Raw genomic sequence first — 19511 nt, 5'->3', positions numbered from 1 at the left:
AAAGTATACATATGGAGGAGAATATCCTGTGAAATATGTTTACACTGAAATGATGGATTGGCACAAAATTTTTTACAGACATTCTTGATTCCCAGATGATTAATTCTACTGACTTTGGTGATCCCCTTTACTTTTCCGCTAGCACCAACATAAGGTTGAAATTTTTGGTCCAGAGTCAATATTTCTACAATTATTGGATGGATTGCCATGACATTTGGTACAGACATTAAAGTCCAACTGAAATCACATTCAATCACCCCTCTTTGCAGTCAAAAATAACGTCAACATGTTTTTTAAATGTATTGTTAATAGTTTTGTATTAATAGCCTGGCAGCCTAACAGTATTACTCCAAACTGAATGGAGACAGAGTAAACAAACAGCTGTAAATACAAGTCATGGGCAGACAGTGTGTTGCTAACAGGGATTTTGAAGTGCAATGACCAAACCAGTATCTAACTGGACCAAAGTGACATTTTCAGGTATGTTAACATGCTGTTTACTGTGATGCAGCTGAGCAGCTAATTAGCTGTCTAGTCTGCTAACTGACATTAGTACTGCACTTTTCCCCAGTGAATATTTGTTTGGTGGCTTGTTCAACAAGCTGAGGTGCAGAACAAGGTGTGTGTTCATGTTTTTAAGTTAGATAAGGACACTTTAGCAGGAAAGCTAATGTGGGTTGTTGTTCAGAGTCTGTGGCTCTTGTGTTGTGTAGCAGGAAGCTATCAGGCTCAGTGTGACCGTCTGCCTATTATCAAACGCCATGTTATCGCTTTATTCAAGACTTGATTTGTTGTATCAAAAAAAAAAGGACTCCAGCTGTGCATGTGGATGGCGGAACAGTATTTCATCAAAATAATGTAAAACTATGGGGTACAATCATTAAATCAAATCATTTAAAATATAAATTTCTCTCTTTTGGTTTCTGATTTTTTTCTCAAAGGAGAACACAGTACATGTGATTTACAGAGCAGATATGTGTGCTGTAGTAGACATAAAGAGTCGTTTAATGAAAAGTTTAATTTCAGTTTGACTTAAATGCTACCCTCAGGGTGAATTGTAACTTTGGTGATCCCCTTGACTGTTCATCTAGTGCCACCATCAGGTCAAAATGTCGGTTTCTCCAATACTTTATGACCAAATGCAAACCAATGACATTCCCATCAGCTTCATCTCTATTTTGTGTTTAGTGCTAATTAGCAAATGTTCACATGATAACAAGCTAAATTAAGATATTGAACATGGTAAACATTATAACTGTTAAACATCAGCATGTTACCATGCATACCATTGTGAGCATGTTGCCATGCTGATGTATAAAAGTACATTTTCATGTGTATTTGGTAAAGTCATACCACATCAAATAAAGCTCATCTGGATTTAAATGTGCTTTTCATGCTTGTAGTAGATTCTCAGTCCCAGCTAGCTTTCATCAAGGATTTGTTTCTTGATATCTTCACAGATTAGTTCTGGTCTTTTGCATGTGGAAGAGAATTTGTCTTGGGTTATGTTTTCATTGTGTTTCACTTTCCAACGGGCATAGTGTTCATTTCATTTGTATAAAGTAATGATGTTTTTATGTACCATGAGGATGATTATCCTCTGGAACAGTGTATAATGGGAAACACCTTTATTCTGGTCCGCAGCCTGCCAGTGAACTCAGAAGAAGATTGTGTTTGTGTGACAGAGAGAGAAGGAGGGGGGGAAAGGGAGAGGAAAAGGAGCTTACAATGTATGAATGCTGAGAAACGTTCACACTAGCATCATCTTTGTCAGATATGTGGTAGGGAGTGACAGGAGCCTAAAGATCAGAGACACAAGAATGTGCTTTGAAGGTCACTGCTTTCAGTCCTCACACAGGATGAAAAAAATCTCACTGGGCGAAGTGAATGAGTAAAACACACTCAGCGACTATTCTGGTGCTCTTGATCCCCTCTGTTGCTCTGCCCAAACTGCTTCGGCGGAGCTGCTCAGAAGCCAAGGATGAAAAAAGAAAACTGTGGTTTAGCTGGGCAGCTACCAGATAAATGTGTGCAACTGTTCAAGTCAGAGGACAAGGTTTTTGCTGAAAAAGAGAAAAAGTGCTCAGTCAGCCTACCATAGCTTAAGGTTAAATACATCTGCTTTGGGTCTGTATGCAGCAACACAGAGCATTAACACAAACTGAGGAACAGTTTGAAGTTCATTTATCCTGGATACCATTAAAAATTCAATAAGTTTACTATTTTAAATTGTGACAAAACTGTATTCATAATTAAATAAGCACTGGCTTCTATTAGAAAATATTAGAAATTCCGACATCAGATTTTTTAGCATTACAACTAACTGAGATGTTTCTTCGAGCCCCCCCTTTGTACATTCAGGTACTGAAGAAAAAATGTATTTTTCCAGCAATCCAAAAATTATTAGAAACTCTGCCATAGTTATCTGAAAAGAAAATATCAAAAGCGTAATCCGACATTGTTTGAGCCACTGTCATTAAAAAGTAGCATGTATGCAATTCAATAGCATGTTGTTTCATATAAAACTCTTAAACGGGAGCTGCCTCTATTTGTTGAGATAATATGTTTACTATTCGGCTGTTTCCTTTGAACTGTTTATCCTCACATCATTGCTTTATTGGATTTCAGTTGTTGTTTGCTATTAAAGTCTGCACTACTAAAGCATGCAGTCTGTTCTGCTTCTTAATAAGAGTGGTTTGTAAAATGTGTGTGCTTTCAAGACATCTCATTTTCTCCATACAGTACTAAAATGCTGAGGTTATTATTTTTTTCCTAGTCAACAGAGAAACATCAATCAAAAGAAAACTTCACATTGAAATACAGCAACACATTTTATCATCATGAACCCAATCAAAAAATTAATTTCCTTACCCAACATGCTGTAGGTTTCATTAATCTCCTGTCCAGCTCCACAGACATTTGATTTGATAAAAACAGAGCACATCATAACACCAGACAGAGCTGGATGTCCTAGAATCTGACATGTGCTTTGTGTCGACAAATAATGCACACAGTAAGCATCCCTCCCTTTTAACTCTGCTCAGTTTTTGTTTTGCAAAGCTGGCTGACAGACCAGAAATCTTGAATAACCTGCAAAACCAGCGAACGAACATTACAGAATAACTGCAGATACCAAATTACTGGATAAAATAACTTCAAACTTCTGCTAGTTTAAGATGCAGGTAGGAGCTGACATACAAATAAAAAAGGTCTACATTAAACAAAAATGACACAGCAGTCACCATTTCATATTAATATTAGTGATGCACCGATTGCAATTTTCTTGGCTGATTCTGATTTCCAATTTTTTAAAAGTTTGACCTACCGATTCCGATTCTGATTTTCTTTCTTTATAAGAATTAAATATGAGGGTTTTTTTTATTTTTGGACTTTTATTTTTGCCACTGTGTGCGTGACATGAACCATAGTGAAGAAAATTTGACAATATATATAATATTTGGCAATATATGACACAGATCTGCCAGTCACAGATGTCCGATTAGCTGAAAACTGTCCGTTTTAGATTAGTGGATGATCAATCAGTGCATCTCTAATTGATATAGCTAATATCTTATGCCAAATTAGAAGGGCCTATTACCAAAGAACTAACAAAAACAAACAAACAAACAAAACTTTTACTTCTTTATCAATTAACAAGCCTGAGTCCTTGTCTCCAACTTCCAGGTCCGTATGCAGTTGATACTTGAGTCCAAGTCCGAGTCCCAGTCATCATTGCTCAAGTCCGAGTTGAGTCACAAGTCCTGAAAATCAGGACTTGAGTCAGACTCGAGTCCGAGTCCTGGACTCAAGCACTACAACACTGCGTTATGCATTGCTGCCAGGTCTCTCCCTGTTCTGTCATATAGAGCCTTCTCTCTTTGCTTTTGTGTCTCCATTACCCTGCAAACCTCCTTGTTCGTCTTGTGTATCCTTGGCAAAAGATGTCTCTCCCAACATATGTATGAATTAGGGCTGTAGTCAACCAAAGAAAATCTTGGTCGACTAAAATCGTACATAATCTTCAACTAATCGATAAGTTGTTCCCACTCACTATGCAAACATACTACGCAATGCCGTATTACTTACCAGAGTTACGCTACCAATACTTTTCCAGGCAACGACACAGAGGTTGACTCACATACCGAACAAGGCTGCACAGAGGCTCCCGAACACTAATGATTTCCAAATGAATGGATATTTGGCGTTAATTCTGGCATTAAAAAATATTTTTTTGGCCTGACGGGGGTTCTCAATGTTATACTTGTGAGAGAAACACTGATTCAGCAAACGTTCAGTGCGTTCAGTAAACGTTTGGTAAACGTTGAGTACAGTTTGACCCAGCAGTCTCCATTAGTTTGGGCGAGTTCAAAGTTATGAAAACAACGGGGAGGACAACGCTGCAGGAAATAATGGATTAATCCTAGAAAGCTATTGATGTAGCACTTTCTCATTATGAAAGTAACACGGAGATTATTCGACCAATGAGAATTTAGTCGGACGAGAGCATATCGACCAACTAATCAACTAGTCGACCAAGAGACTACAACCCTAGTATGAATGACTTCAAATATCTGCCCATTACCATCTGAGCAGGTGATCCACAGTCTCCTATGGGTGAGTTACGATACTCCAGAAATCCCACATATGGGTCTGAGCCATCCGTCCATCCATCAAAGTCTGTTCTGTTCAGTATTCTTTTGATTGTTTGCATACTCTTCTCTACAAGTCCATTTGACTGAGCATGTCTCGGGGACACAGTTTTATGCTTAAAGTTCCATTCTTGGCTGCATTTCTTGTACTCTTGTGAGTATTGGGGTCCATTGTCTGATTTGATCTCATCTGGGATTCCATGTCTGGCCAATATAGACTTTGTGAATCGAATCACAGTGGCTGCCTTTGTGTCTGGTAGCTGTGCCATCTCCCAGTATTGAGAGTAGTAATCTGTCGCAATCAGAAAATCATGTCCGGGCCATAAGAACAAGTCTGTCCCCAGAATCTGTCACGGTCTTTGCAGTGTTTCATGTGGAATGAGTGTGTCTTTCTGCTGTGTGTTTCTGTGAAGAAATAGGAGCTCCCTAGCCCAGAGTTTTCATTTTTCAATGCCAAAATGACCAGCGTGAATTGCCTTCAGCACGTCTCTCCTTAGTGTTTGTGGTACTGTTATCTCAACACTTTTCATCATGATGCCCCCCCTTTCACACAACTCTTCTCTATAGTTTCAGTACTCCCTGATTTGTGCTGGAGCATCCTTTCTCTCCCCAGGCCAGCCCTGTTTTAGCATTGTTCTCAGTGCTGATAGCATGGTGTCCCTCTGTGTTACTTTGTATATTGTCTCCATTTTGTTTTCACTCACCGGTAGTTGACTCATGTTGTGGTGTACTTGAGCTTCCTCCTCCAGTTTGTCACCAGGGTCTGAGTCATCATCTGTGACTAAGGTGCGCCCTGGAAAGTGTGTCGGCCACGTACATTTCTTTTTCTGGCTTGTGTATGACATTTAGCTGGTAGGGTTGTAGTTTCAGAAGGATTCTCTGTATCCTTGGTGAGGCACTTCCAGTTGGTTTCTTGAATATGGACACTAGTGGCTTGTGATCTGTTTTAACCTCTGTTATTTTGACATATATGAACTGGTGGCATCCAAACACAATAGCAAGCGTTTCCTCAATTTGAACATAGTTGACTTGCGCCTTGGTCAATGCTTTTGAAGCATATGTGACTGCTGTGCCATTCTGCATTAGCAAATCACCTAGCCTTGATGCGTCGACCAATAGTTTCACTGGCTGCCTGACATCATAGTTTCTGATTGATGTTTGTCCCCTATTCATAAGAGTCTCTTTGATGTTGTTCATTGCTTCTTCATGCCTTTCCGTTCCAGTGTCATACCGCCTCTTTCCGCAGCAGTTCTCTCAGTGGTTCAGTAAGTGTTGAGAGGTGTGGTATGAATTTTGTTATGGTATGTTACCATACCCAGAAACCTCTCCAGTGCAGGTCTGTCTTCTGGTGTCTCCATCTTCGTGGCAGCCTGTACTTAGCTGGGGTCAGGTTTGATTCTGTCTTGGTTTAGAATGTGATCCAGGTATTTCATTTCCTGGATGCCTATCTGGCTCTTCTCCCTGTTGAACCTCGGGTTTATTTTTCTGGCTCTCTCCAGCACTTGTCTTAGTCTCCTGTCATATTTATCTTTGTCGCAAGTTTCTCTATCTTCCAAATGGCGTGATGAAGGTGGTTAGATATGACGAGTCCTCTGTGAGTGGTATTTGCCAGTATCCACAACTGTCTCCATATGGCAGTACTTTGCTCTTTTGGGTCCACACAGGTTCGTAGGCTGCCATTGGGTTTTTCCATCATTATCATGGAATTCATCCACTCTGTTGGTTTGTCTACTTTTGCAATGACTTCCATCTTTGTGGGTGACACAGATATCTTCCTTGGGGAATATATGACAGGGGTAGCATCTGGTTTGATTTCTATGTGGTATGGTTCTTTCAGGCATCCTGGGCCATTGAATACATCCTGATACTCCACCAGAATGGCATGGCTGCTGTCTGTCATCCCCACACTCCTTATCAGTTTCACTAGATTCAGTCCTTAAGGCCCAGTATATGCTCTGTGACTGGTAGGTTCACATTTGAGAATTCACACATGCATTTGCCTGCTACGGGTATTTGTCAAACAGATCCAAGAGCGAATGGCAGATGCCAAGTGGACTCACTGTTTCTTACATAGGGAAAAACTAGCAACAAAGCAGCTGTCACCAGAACTGCATGAAGTCATGAACGTGACTGTGAAAACGGTGAACTATATTAACAAAAATGCACTCAACTCAAGGTGTTCTGCTGTTTTGTGTGAAAGACTTGATGCAGTTCATTTGCAGCACCACAGTGAAGTGAGATGACTTTTAAGAGGATGTGTGCTTAATTGCCCTTTGGAACTGAGAAAAGAAGTGCACACATTTCTGGAAGAGCAGCACTCCCCTCTTGCTGAGCATTACACTGATGGCAACTTTTGTGCAAAACTGGCCTACTTATCAGATATATTTGACCAGTTAAATCAGCTCAATATATCAATGCATGGCAGCAACAGCACAGTGTTTTTGATTTCAAACAAGATTGAGGGCTTCAAGAAAAAACGTATCTTTTGGAACAGGAAAGTCAAGGAGGGACGATTTGACATGTTTTCACTCCTAAGTGAATCTTTGGAGGCCTCCTCATGTCAACATATCCAGTGCTATAACCCAGCATTTGACTCAGTTGTCACAAAAGTTTGCAGACTACTTTCCAGAGGACCCACAACATGGAAACCTTTGGATTTTGGACCCTTTCTCCGTTGATCTTGCTTCAGAAGACATGCCTCTGTCCGCTGTGTTGGAAAATGAACTGATGGAGCTATCAGCAGACAGCAGCCTGAAGCTTCAGCTCACTCAAGTTGACCTTGCATCATTCTGGATACTGGCTGTAAGTCAATATCCCTCTCTGTCAAAACGAGCAATCAAATTTCTGTTGCCTTTCACCACCACCTATTTATGTGAGTCAGGGTTTTCCATTGTGACTGTCACAAAATCCAAGGCAAGGAACAAACTGAAAGCAACTTTGACTGCTACACTGCATGTCAGCCTCTCACCCATCCCACCATGACTTGATCTCATTATTTCCCAAAAGCAAGCCCAAGTGTCTCACTGAGGGTAAGCAGAATATTTATTTTGGTCATTACAGCTGGCAGTGATAAAACAAATATTTACAGCCCAGTTTATTTTTTCTCCTTTTTTGTCACGTTATGTTTTTTTCTCATTTATTTGGGAAGTTGGTCCTCGGAAATTTTTTAACAATCAGAGGTGGGCCTTAAAGTAATAATCTCGAAGATTTTCATTTAAATAAATGTCTGTTAAGTCACTATATATTGCCAAATGAGGTAACACGATGGTGATTGAGCCTATGGCCTACTGATGAAAGCCCCTCCATTTGTAGTATTACGAACTGGTGTTGGTGGAGACATTCCCAGGAAAAATCACAAGTGGCGCACAGTCAGTGACGCATTTTCCATCACCCAGCAGTGGTTGGTCTGCCAGAGAGGGTAGGCGGAGCTAATGCACCAGATTTGCGCGTCTTCAACTCATGTCAACACATGTCACTACTATCCATACCCAAATCTGCGCCCATGTTGAGAACCCCTGCTTTATTGCACTGTAGGCATTTACATCAACTGCAGTAAAGGGACAAAAAACAAAGCCTTTGTCGAGTGATGCCATTAGCCCGTAGACAGCTTAATTATTCATTTAATTTCTTCTACCTACTGAATAGTATATCTATAATAATGGCTTCACAATGGGAGCAAAAATTAATCCATCTAATTACTCTCCGATAACTGATTGTTTGTTCACATCAAACACAGAGAGAGGTAATGGCACTCTGCTCTGCATAGTGAACCTGGTGGGGGAATGGACTGTGAGACGTGCAATTAGCTTTAGCCTTTTCCACTCTGGACTGATGAATGTAAATGCGTGAGGTTGGAAATATGTGCCACTGTTTGGCCACATGCTGTTTGTGTGTTTTTAACCAAGCTGCACTGAAGCAAACTGCATTCAGCTGTTGAAACTGTGATAAAGTATTAAATCTTAAATCTAATTATAATGCTGTCTTCAAATACTCTGCTTAATGTGTGATGAAAAGTGAAGTGAAAACGTAATTAGTATTCATACCAATTACATATTAAAAATCAAGCAAATTATACACATTTTAATCATGATGGTGTTTCAATAATCATATTTATTAAAGTTACTTACAGTCCAAACAGGGAGAAAACATCCACCAAAAATTCAGCTATGGTAGACAACATGGTCCTTACCTGATAGATGTCATATACATACAGTAATACTTTATAGGTTCAGTTTCTCTTTTATATATACATTATAACTGTAAAAATATACATATAATATACTAATCTAACACACCTATATTATAATAGTGTAGGGGGACAAAACTCAGGAATAGAGGAAAAGTTTAATTCTTTCAAAAACATTATGATTCCTTTTGGCCTAACAGTCTGTCAGTGTAGGTGCAGGGCGCACACACACACAAACACACACACAAACACACACACACACAGACCCAATGACCTCTGACCTAAAAGCATAAGGATGTCAAGGAAACATTGGACAGAACTAAAAACCGAGCCTTCTCACCACCACTCATGGAGAGAAAATTGAATTGGAAATTAACAACTTCGCTTTTCTTTTCAGATACAAACAGACTGCCCAAACCTGGATGGGCCACCGTTTCTTCCTCTGCTATCTAACTATCTCTTAGGTTGTAAATTTTGGGAGGAGCCATAATCCTTTGAGTGGCTCTCTCTCCTCCTCTCCTTTTTCCTTAATGCACAGTAAATGTCTGAATTGGTCAGAAATGCCACTAAATGTGTAAAAATATGTAACTGAACTTATCTAACCAATGCTCACTTTTACTGTATTTTAGAACTATTAATTAGATTGATTGAAGTTGAAGTTGATTGAAATTTAAACTCTGCTTCAAAATGTGTTAATTATAAGTCACATATATTATTGCATTGGATTTATTTGATATTAACCGGTGTGTGTTATTTAGATATGGTTTGCTTGCTGGGATAATGCAGATTTAATTACAGATTAGGAAATTAAGGTTTATTGGTTTTATTCTGTATTTTATGTGGTTAATCAATACTGCAACTTCTCAGTGTTTCCTCATTGGTTCATGACGTGTTGATGAGATTGGCATTGGCAACAGAAATGAGTGAATGTTCAATTTATAAGCGCATAATTTTCAGATATTCGATAGGAATAAAATTATCTCCCTTTTTTTTAAAGGTCAGTTTTTCTCTACACACAAAGGAATTAATTAGTAATCAATGTGGTCCCTCAAAAGAGCGCCAAGGATCCTTATGACTGAAAGCTGAAAGCTCCAGAAAGAGGCTCAACTAAGAAGCAAAAGACTGTAAAGATGCCTAAGCTACAAGCCATGCCACACCGTTTTCCATTTGAATGTATATTATCTTAATAATCTCCTATTTTTATCTTGTAGTTAAACTTTTATAGACTTTTCCGAGGACGCTTCTGATTAATCCATGTATCCAACTCTGCAGCCTGCCACTGAATGCACCGAGACCAGGACAACTCCCTGCTGTGTGTGTCTACTATGTGGCCTCAACTAAGTCTGAGACTGGATTCACCCTCCTGAAAGCAGTGAACCAAAGTGCTTCACTTAACCTGCTGCAGCTTTCTCATCTGGCTGTCACTCTGGCAACCCAAGGATCCCCAAGTCTGCTTCGCCTTGTTCAGCGCTTTCGGGGAAGTTCGTCTCCCCATCAGCCATTCATCACCACAGAAACAGTAGGAAAACTATCTACTATGGTTCTGTCTCAGAGTTGATGCAAGAGCTATTTAAAAATTAAATTTTTATAGCTAGTATAGATAGAGTCTTGGCCCATCATTGCAATTTTGACTCATTATTGATAACATTCATGTTAATTCAGTCATTCTGTCAGCAATAACTTGTTTATTTACCCATTCATTCATGTATCCATCCATTCATTCATTTTAGTTGTATATATGTATATATGTGAAGTTATTTATGCTTAGTTTTCCCCATTAATCCCTCTTCCTTGGTTGTTAATTTTGATTTATAGCCAAGTCGTTGTATTTGTCTTTTCCTTTATATCAGAAATGGAGATCACTGTATTTAGAGTTCATGACAGAGTGCATGTTTTATATGTAATATGTTGACTTGTGGTCCAATTTTGGCCCATTGTCATTATACAGAAGCACAGTTACTACTACTTCTACATATTTTCTTACATTTTGATGAGGAAGAATTGACATTGATTAGAGGTGGATGGAGGGACAGGAAGGATATATCTTAAAAACCAGGAGATCAACTGATATTTAAATGATAGACGAGCAGAGTGCCTCCCAGAAAAAGGACAGAGGCATTGTTGCAGTTTCAAGCTTTCGGGACCAAGTAAAGGTGTCAGGAAACAACAGCAAATAAATACCACGAGTGCCAGCTGATTGCTTTATATTTTTGCATTCTTGGCCCTTTTTCTGTTTAATTTTCTTGAAGAAAATTTAATAAAAAGATTTCATTTTGGGTGCAAAAAAAGAACCATTTTAAGCTTTTTATTATAGACAGTGGAGGGAAGACAGGAAATGATTGAGAAAGAGATGCAAGAACAGTCCCTGGCTGAACTCAAATGGGGATGTTGTGGTTCATGGTCAGTGTGTTAACCCTTAAGCTTCAAGCGCAGCCCATAAAAAGATTTTAAAAGAAAGAGAACATGGATCATCACAATTAAATGGGTAGTTTTTGTAGTTGCCCCCCACCCCAATATGTTGAGTGTAGTTGTGATGTTTTGTTGCATTAAAGGATCAAATATACTGGAGGTCACTTCAAATTTGCACCTAACAACTGAATTGAAAGTGATTTACCAAATATATTCCAATGAACCCACAGAATATGAAAAGGCTTGTATAATGAACATCATAAAGATAATAATTTAACTCCTTTCTGAAATACCTGATGCCACTGTTACTCCTGTATTTGTCTCTGATTTTGCTTATTTTGAAAATCCCATTTCTGTCTATCTAATATTTCTTTATTTAGAACTTCCCTATTATATGTGAACATTCAAGAGGCACAGAAATATAATCTGATATCTAATATCTTTTGTCTGAGTGCTGCGGCTATGGCTCAGCCACTCATTTCTATTGCTCGAAATGCTTGTGACCTTGGAATTTAATTGTATTCGACCCATGCACTCATTGTAAGTCACTCTTGATAAGAGTCTTGGCGAAACGCTGAAAATGTAATGCAACGTCTCACTTTCCTGAAATGTAATTTTTGTGTCCTTTTGATAGGTCGTACCACATGGGGTGGTGTTTATCTGTCGCTACGAGTTGAGTCATTGCCGGGTACTGAGCAGGCCATTCTATAATGGACAAGATGGAAATGTGATCAACAATTTATAAACAAGAGAGAGAGATTAAGTCGAAATCAATTCTTAGAGTTTAGGGAGGGTGAAGCACCATCCAGATCAAATTTATGAATAAAAGGTAAGACATGCTTCTTTTTTTAAAGTTATATTTTCAGATTTGGCTGACAAACACTGAGCAGGCTACTTGTGTGTGTCTGATTATGTGTTCAGGAAAGCCTGTGCTCTTGCAATATGTATTTGACATTAATTGTATTCTGTACCGTGCAAAAAGCAGCAACCCAAGTCTCACATATTCACAGTATGAGTACAACTGCTATCACCTTCACAGTAGGGCTGCAACTAACAATTATTATCATTAACGATTTGTCGTTTGGTGTATAAAATGTCAGAAAATGGTGAAAAATGTCGATCAATGTTTCCCAAAGCTCAAGGTGCAAACTAAAATGTCTTGTTTTGTCCCCACCAACAGTCCACAACCCAAAGATATTCAGTTTACTACAACAGAAGCCTAAATAAACCTGGAAATATTCACATTTAAGAAGCTGCAATCAGAGGATTTCAGTATTTTTCCCTAACAAATGACTCAAAATGATTCATTGATTATCAAAATGATTAATTTTGTCAACTGGCTAATTGATTACTCAACTAATCGTTGCATCTCTACATTATAGTCTCTCATTGAAGCTTACCATTTCAATATCTAATTATATCTCTCCATTACTGACTGAGTATAACTAAAACTGTGACAGTACATTGCACAGGTTTCTGCATTACCTCATTTATTTTAATCACTGTTAAGTGAAAGGGTCAAGTGAAAGGATTTGAGCATCAGTGTCACAGAATTAACTTTATTCTAGTCTAATCTGTTATATTCTTGTCTAGCATAGACTATACTAGGTAAAGAAAATAACCTAATTTGTTTATTGGTCCATTCACATGTAAAGTAGTGGGTGAAATATTGATATACAATTCATGCAGGCAGAATATTCTCATTAACTGCTGCTTACCTCACCTTTTCTAAGGATGTGTCCTCCCTGTGTAAACATGACAACCACAGGAAAGTGTAGCTCAGTGTTTAAGTGTTAGTTTGAGTGTTCAACAGAAGAATGACTAAATGTAGGGAGAGAACAAGCATGACGGTTCCAAAGATGTGGTGTTTCACATCAAAGTCAGTTTAAGCTGAGATCCAAAGGACATTAAACTGGCAAAATCATCAAATCCCTTGAAGTTAAAACACTGTAGTAAAGTTAATAGATGAAAGGCGTTTCTAATGCTCTTGCTTTCTTATGCTTTACCTGAAATGTGCCATGATGTTGGTTCTCCGTATATACTCATTTTTATTCAGAGATGCCTATCATGCAGATTTATTTGTATTGTTATTGTGTCTGCCATTTCTGAGGGCACAATGAGCAAAAATGTCATCCTCACCCTGAAAATCAGAATAGCACACTTGCCAAATTGGATTAATGTTCCCCTCCTTGTCCATCAATTGCCTCCACTCTCTCTGTCTGCTTTGCTTTTTACCTTATTAGAAATTCCTTTGGTTGTCTGGGCAGGACTGGGCTATTTGGCATGTAGGCGAACATCTCAGAAAGAAAACCACTGGGATCTGTTAAAGGGTTCCTTTTCTTGTCTCCAACTTCAACCTGCTTTTTAAACAACTACGCTTTTCTTCAGTCACAGGCGAAGTAAAGAAACACATGAAGGAGCTGACTTTCATCTGTTAATCTGAGCAAATGGGTTCATATGTAATTTAAATGAGCCTACTTAGTGTCCAATAAGGAACAGTTTTGGGTGGATCATATGATTGCCTTAAGGGAAAACTGGTTGACAGCTAAAGTTATATCAATTTTGTTTGAATGTATTTGACTAAAGTTCACTATTACTATTACTTTCACTTTAAAATAAAACAAGACGCTTACAGTCCCATCTAAAAAATCATTTTCCTCAGCCACCCTCTTGTGTCCAAGGAAAGAGCTTTGTCCCAAACAGCTTTAAATCTGCTCAAATAAAGAGACACACAAATTTTAGAGGCAACATCATTTAAATACCTAAGTAATTCATTTCATAAATATGGAGCTGATAACTGAGACTGCAGTAAATCCATGCTATGCTGTTTACGATTGTGCGCGATGTGAATAATGCAGGATTACATGCTGTGCTATTCAGTGATAAATCGCTGTGAATCTATAAATCTGCAAATGCAGTTTATCTTGCTGTCCACTGATATGCATGATTGTGCATTATCCATGGGCATAGACTGACAAAACGATAACAAAAGTGGATAAAATTATGAACATTATTTCACATGCTGCCCACGGCTGATTATGTTGAACATTTTCAGTGTTGACATTATGACACTGACAGTTTATTATACTGATTGTCCCCTGTTGTGTGTGATGCATACAATGTTCTGTCTTGACTTTGCAAAGTGAATTCTTTTCACAGATACAGACGTTAATCTATTGTAGTGTATTACAGTGTATTATACTGTATTGTTGACTGCGCTGTATTGTATATTATGGGGAACTGTAAGTGAGGTGAACACCCAACTATGCATAAAATGAACCATACGCAACCTAAATCTGGATAATATCTGTTATCAATCTATAACAATTCACTAAAAACTGCTTTAACTGACTGAAATAAACAAATAAATAACAAAACATGACAGTAAGCGAATAAATGCGTAACACCATTTTACACACTAATTGCCGTACACTCTGCCAGGTATGATAAGGACATCATTTTTGTTTGTATCCTGGCTATGTGAGTCGGCCTTCAGTAAATTTGGCACTAGTGCACCGTGTGACAGATGATTCCATTTGCATCACAGTTAGCGACAAGAGCAGAACTGTCAGGTGTCTCATCAACACATTTCAACAGGAAATTGGACACTTCCATTCAGTCCCAGAGGAGGACCGAAAGTGTTAACTTGTCTGTGTGAAATGCTCTTTATATTTTACTGTCCAAATAATCATGATATTTGAGTTAAGCTCTGCTCATGATGATATATGTAGAGTACATGTTAACATACTGTACAGACTTAACGTTTTTCTTGAAGGCTTACAGTCAACATATAGAAGAAATGTATGTTTAATACATTTAATTGTACGTTCAAATGTACGTAAGTTTATACTTTGTTTTGACACATGGATTGGCTTGCCTGTATGTGAGCTGAGCAGCTTTGCGTGTATGGTGACAGCAAGTATTTATTCATTCATTCATTCACCAAAGTGAAATGTTACGCAAACCTTTATTGGTGCTACTTTAGGATTATTTCTACCCACCATGTGCAATCAGGGCATAAAAGAGGAAAAATTGTGAATTTACACTGGTGAGTGCAGAAGGTACATCCTCATTCTGAATAAGCCGAGCTGAGCTCTTGTGTTCTCTTCACAATGACAAGTTCCCCATCAAAAGTCACACATTCTCAGTATGTGAATGAGACCAAGGCTACCTGCAGTATGAAGAAGTACTTTAAATGCTGCACGCTCAAGCTGATTACACAGCCCTGCAAGACATAACGTTAAGTCAGAGGAACGACTGTAGAACATCTGTCTCCGTGGCATTTAGTCCCTTCTGTGTTCTTCATGACAGTTATCAGCTTATTGATGTAGAGAGGAGATTCTGATGCTTAACTATGGTTATCTAAATACTGTATTAAACAGATTTCTTAAGCATACTAGAATCTTTGACTCCTGCTATAAAATTCCTTACATGTCAGCCTGCACTGCATCTCTCAGAGGGACTTGTAAAAATATCAACTGTTTATGATATTTGATTATTATGCTTCATTTATGATGAAGAAAAGTCATGGAGGATGTCAAGTTTGCCAGAAAACAAGTCCTTTCTGACAATATGCAGTTTGTTTTAATCTGATAAGGAGATGAAACTACACTCATCTGATATGAAGTAACAGTGTTTACAAATAGACAACAGCTGGCAGGGCTATTTATCTAACAGCACAGTGTAAAACTAATCAATCATACAATTAGGGCAATTAGTGCTTTCACCATTTTCATCCTGAGGCCATACAGCACTGCTCTGTGAACATTTCCAATTTGTTTTATGTGTGTAGCGTGCCAATGCTTGACCTTGGAGGGCAGTGGGGGTTAGGAGCCACAGAGGAGGGGGGAAGATGTCTCTATGAATTTACCCACACTTTACTTCCTGTGCCCACTATATAGTAAAGGTCCACACTTGATGGTGAAAAAGTTCTACACAGGAGCCAAAAGGCAATTCACCCATTAAACAAGGCACAGTGTATTCACTGCCACCCAGCAAGCGTTAGGAGTCAAGGACAATGTTTCAAAATAAGCTTTCACTATAGGTCATTGTACTTCCCCAATAGGCTAGGCAATAGTGTTTTTGTTCGCAGGGAATATGGTGAATCACTGGTAAACAAATATTTAACGCTCAGAGTAGATTTGCTTTAGAAAAAGATACTTACCTTCTGCAAGCAGGCGCACCGCATGCACAAAGGAGGGGTCCAAGCTGTTTTTCTCGGCCACCAGTTCAGGTAAGTGCTTATCTGGATGCATTATTATTAATACAGCGGACCTCTTCACCGGCCGTGCAGGTGAGACGACAGGAGTGCTGAGCGTCGGAATGCAACTATGAACCTTCCCGCTCCTGCTGTCGGTTTGCTGTAGTCTACCAGTCCTTATGAGCACCACGAGCAAAGCCCCTCAAAAAAAAAGAAAGAAAGAAAAAAAAAAAAGAAAACTAGTCGTCCCAGGTCTCCAAGATGCTTGAGTGGAGGTTGAGTTGTGGTTCAGAGGTGTGAGCCCATCTCTGCCACCGCTGCCTGCTGCCTCTCCTCGGCACCCCGCCAGACTGGGTCTGCAGACCGCGCTGCTCCCCGCCCCACAGCAACATTATTGGCCATGCTCTGGGACTGGCGCTGCTGGAAATCAAAGAGGCTCCCCGCCGAGCGCATACCAATCAAACCACGTGCTTGGAGGGAATGAATAAAAAAAAAGTTAAGGTTACACCTGTCAGGGCTCTGTTGTAGATTCAATTGATTTTATGAAAGTATTATGCAGCTTATGTTTCAAACACTCCCTTATGAGAAAATACATGTTAGACTCCTACAATAAGCAATAGCAGTGAGTATAAGTATTGTATGTTACATCCTAGCTATATAAGTCACTGTAGTCACACTATAAGTCCCTTAAAGAGCATACTATAAGGCTATCATTTTAGTTACGGGGTTTTATAGGCTGTCAGCAGAGCTTGAATTATAGCTGACTTTGATAAGATATAGTTTAATTATAGCTAAATAAGTAATGTCATACCAGTAAAGAGATAACACCTTATCAGCAGCAAACGTTTCTTATCCAATTATTTTCTCAAGGCAAACTATAATGTAATGTTGTTGCCTGTGAGTTCCTTGAATCCCAGAGTTTTCAAAGTTCATCACAGTGTAACTTGTTCTTCTGGCAAACTGTGAAAAAATGTTTTATATATACATCTGCAGTGGAGCCTGCGGGACAGAAACGCTGTCCAGCTTTCTGTGTCGCTGTCCATGGTACTGAACCCTGCCTACGTGCCTGAGATATACTGTAGGCCTATATATCTGCATGATGGTGCATACGTGTTCATTTCTGAAGCTCAAGATATTGTTTTTTCATTACATGTGGCCTAGATTAAAGTGAACAATGAAGATAAACAACATAAAATATCTTATTTCTATTATCTATTTCCCCAACATATCTGTTTAACAGTCCAAAAATAAGTTATATGTGCCTTTTTGAATGATGTATGGGAAGGGAGGGATACAATGTCAGTGCTTTCATTTCTTGTTTCCTGTTTGCTGTGGATTGTACTTTGGTTAATATATGAGTATTTGAGTTTTTACTCATTTGTTTTGTCTCAGTGTGTCTTTGTAACCCAATCCCAATTATTGTTGAATTATTTGGTACCATACAGTCGCAGCATTGTGTGCTCCTCTGAGACAATGAAGTCTATTTTATCTTATCAATTTAGTTTTAAATCTCAATTTAAAAAAAAAAAAACAACACAAAAGACAGTTGTTTTTTTTCCCCAAATGTTGCATCATGGCTTTATTTTTTATTTTTTATTTTTATCCCTAAGCAAATATGTATACTATAGCTATACAGAGTATTTTGATACAAGAAGATTTATTCAACTTACCTTATTATTTGTTGGCTAATAAAAGAGCAGAGCTGCAGCTCCTGATAACATTAAACAACACTGAGTCCCAGACAGCATGAGAGACAGGATAATGTTTTAAGATAAGATTATCAACTCCTGTCCTCTAAATTAAGTGGGATGGTCTAATTGAGGTTAAATGGGGTCAAGTTTTTTCTTGCTTGTAAAGTGAATAACATGACAGTAACTTTGGAAGCAATGCCAGTGGTGTCAGAAATGTAAGCGTGGACACTTTCGGAGACAGCATCTCATATGAACTGCCTCTCTTATACACTAGCTATAATATTGACTTGAGCCCTAAAGCAATATGCAGCGCAGCATGCGGGCTGCTTTACAAACTCACAAATGAGTTTTGAGCAGAAGAGGCTGGCAAATGACCAATTCTAGTCTATTTGACCTTTAGAGTCGATACCGGCTGCACTGATCAGAATCATAAAGACTGTGGCTGAATTACAGACACTGGTGTTAACTGAATAAAAAATCATTATGATATTATGTGGGTTCATTTTTTCTTTATATGCACTAATTTGTTAGAATGATTTATGGTTCAAAATACAAATCTTTAAAGTCATTGTCCAGTAATAAGACACAATTATATTTGTCTGTAAATATTGTTCTTTTAGAGGTGTTCAACACAGTAAGAACTGATCATAAACAGGAGAATTATATAATTTCAAAATTTGCTATGGATGTGCGTAGAACTTTATTCATTCTAAATGTAATTGTAGCTGTCTTTCATTCAACCCATAAGGTGTCATGGGATTAAAGATGAGTATTAAGTATTACATTAGTTTGTTTGGGAGATTAAAAGAGACCTTTTCTCTGTACATCTGTACACATATTTAGAAAACATTATTATCTGATTTGATGCTGTAGCTTTTGCTAATTGCTGTTGCTGCCTATTTCTGAAATACCAAGCAGGACTATATTGATTATAGTCCTGCTTGATTGTAGTGTCTTCATCACTTTTTTGATTGGCAATTTATGTCTTTCTCAAATGAGAAACAACTTTATTTTTCTTCCGCTTGATAGCCTAAAACAACGATTAGGCTATTGGTGGCCTGTACTGTCTGTGCATTTCATGCTTGCTGAACCTTCACTGATTTAATTCTGTCCCATGAAATGATTTATGACGATGATGATGATAATCCTGCTGCTGTTACAGAGGCTACTAATGGTGATGATGACTGTTAATGTGTTTTAATCTTGCATTCATGTGTGGCTGTATCTTTAAAGTAAAGCATGCAGACTGAAATAAACCAACATACAAACACATATAAACCATGGCATTGAAGAAATTCAAGAGTCATATATAGCTACATATATATAAACAGTGAGAAAAAATACTTTTGTCATAGCTGAGAGCAGAAGACTTCAAT

The 19511-nt window shown here is 38.4% G+C and overlaps 1 protein-coding gene across 1 annotated transcript in view; it reads right to left on the bottom strand.

Annotated features, from left to right (window-relative positions):
• Positions 1 to 17451, bottom strand: part of khdrbs2 (KH domain containing, RNA binding, signal transduction associated 2) — a 70281-nt gene extending 52830 nt beyond the window's left edge. Inside the window, exon 1 of the mRNA XM_067609900.1 lies at positions 16409 to 17451. Coding sequence (XP_067466001.1) covers positions 16409 to 16499 — 91 coding nt within the window. The 5' untranslated portion in view covers positions 16500 to 17451. The remainder of the gene's footprint in view (positions 1 to 16408) is intronic.
• Positions 17452 to 19511: the final 2060 nt, after the last annotated feature.

The sequence above is a fragment of the Thunnus thynnus genome, chromosome 14 (assembly GCF_963924715.1).
Source record: "Thunnus thynnus chromosome 14, fThuThy2.1, whole genome shotgun sequence".
Taxonomy (NCBI): domain Eukaryota; kingdom Metazoa; phylum Chordata; class Actinopteri; order Scombriformes; family Scombridae; genus Thunnus; species Thunnus thynnus.
The sequence above is the reverse complement of the archived record's forward strand: the minus strand, read 5'-3'. Positions and strand labels throughout refer to the sequence as shown.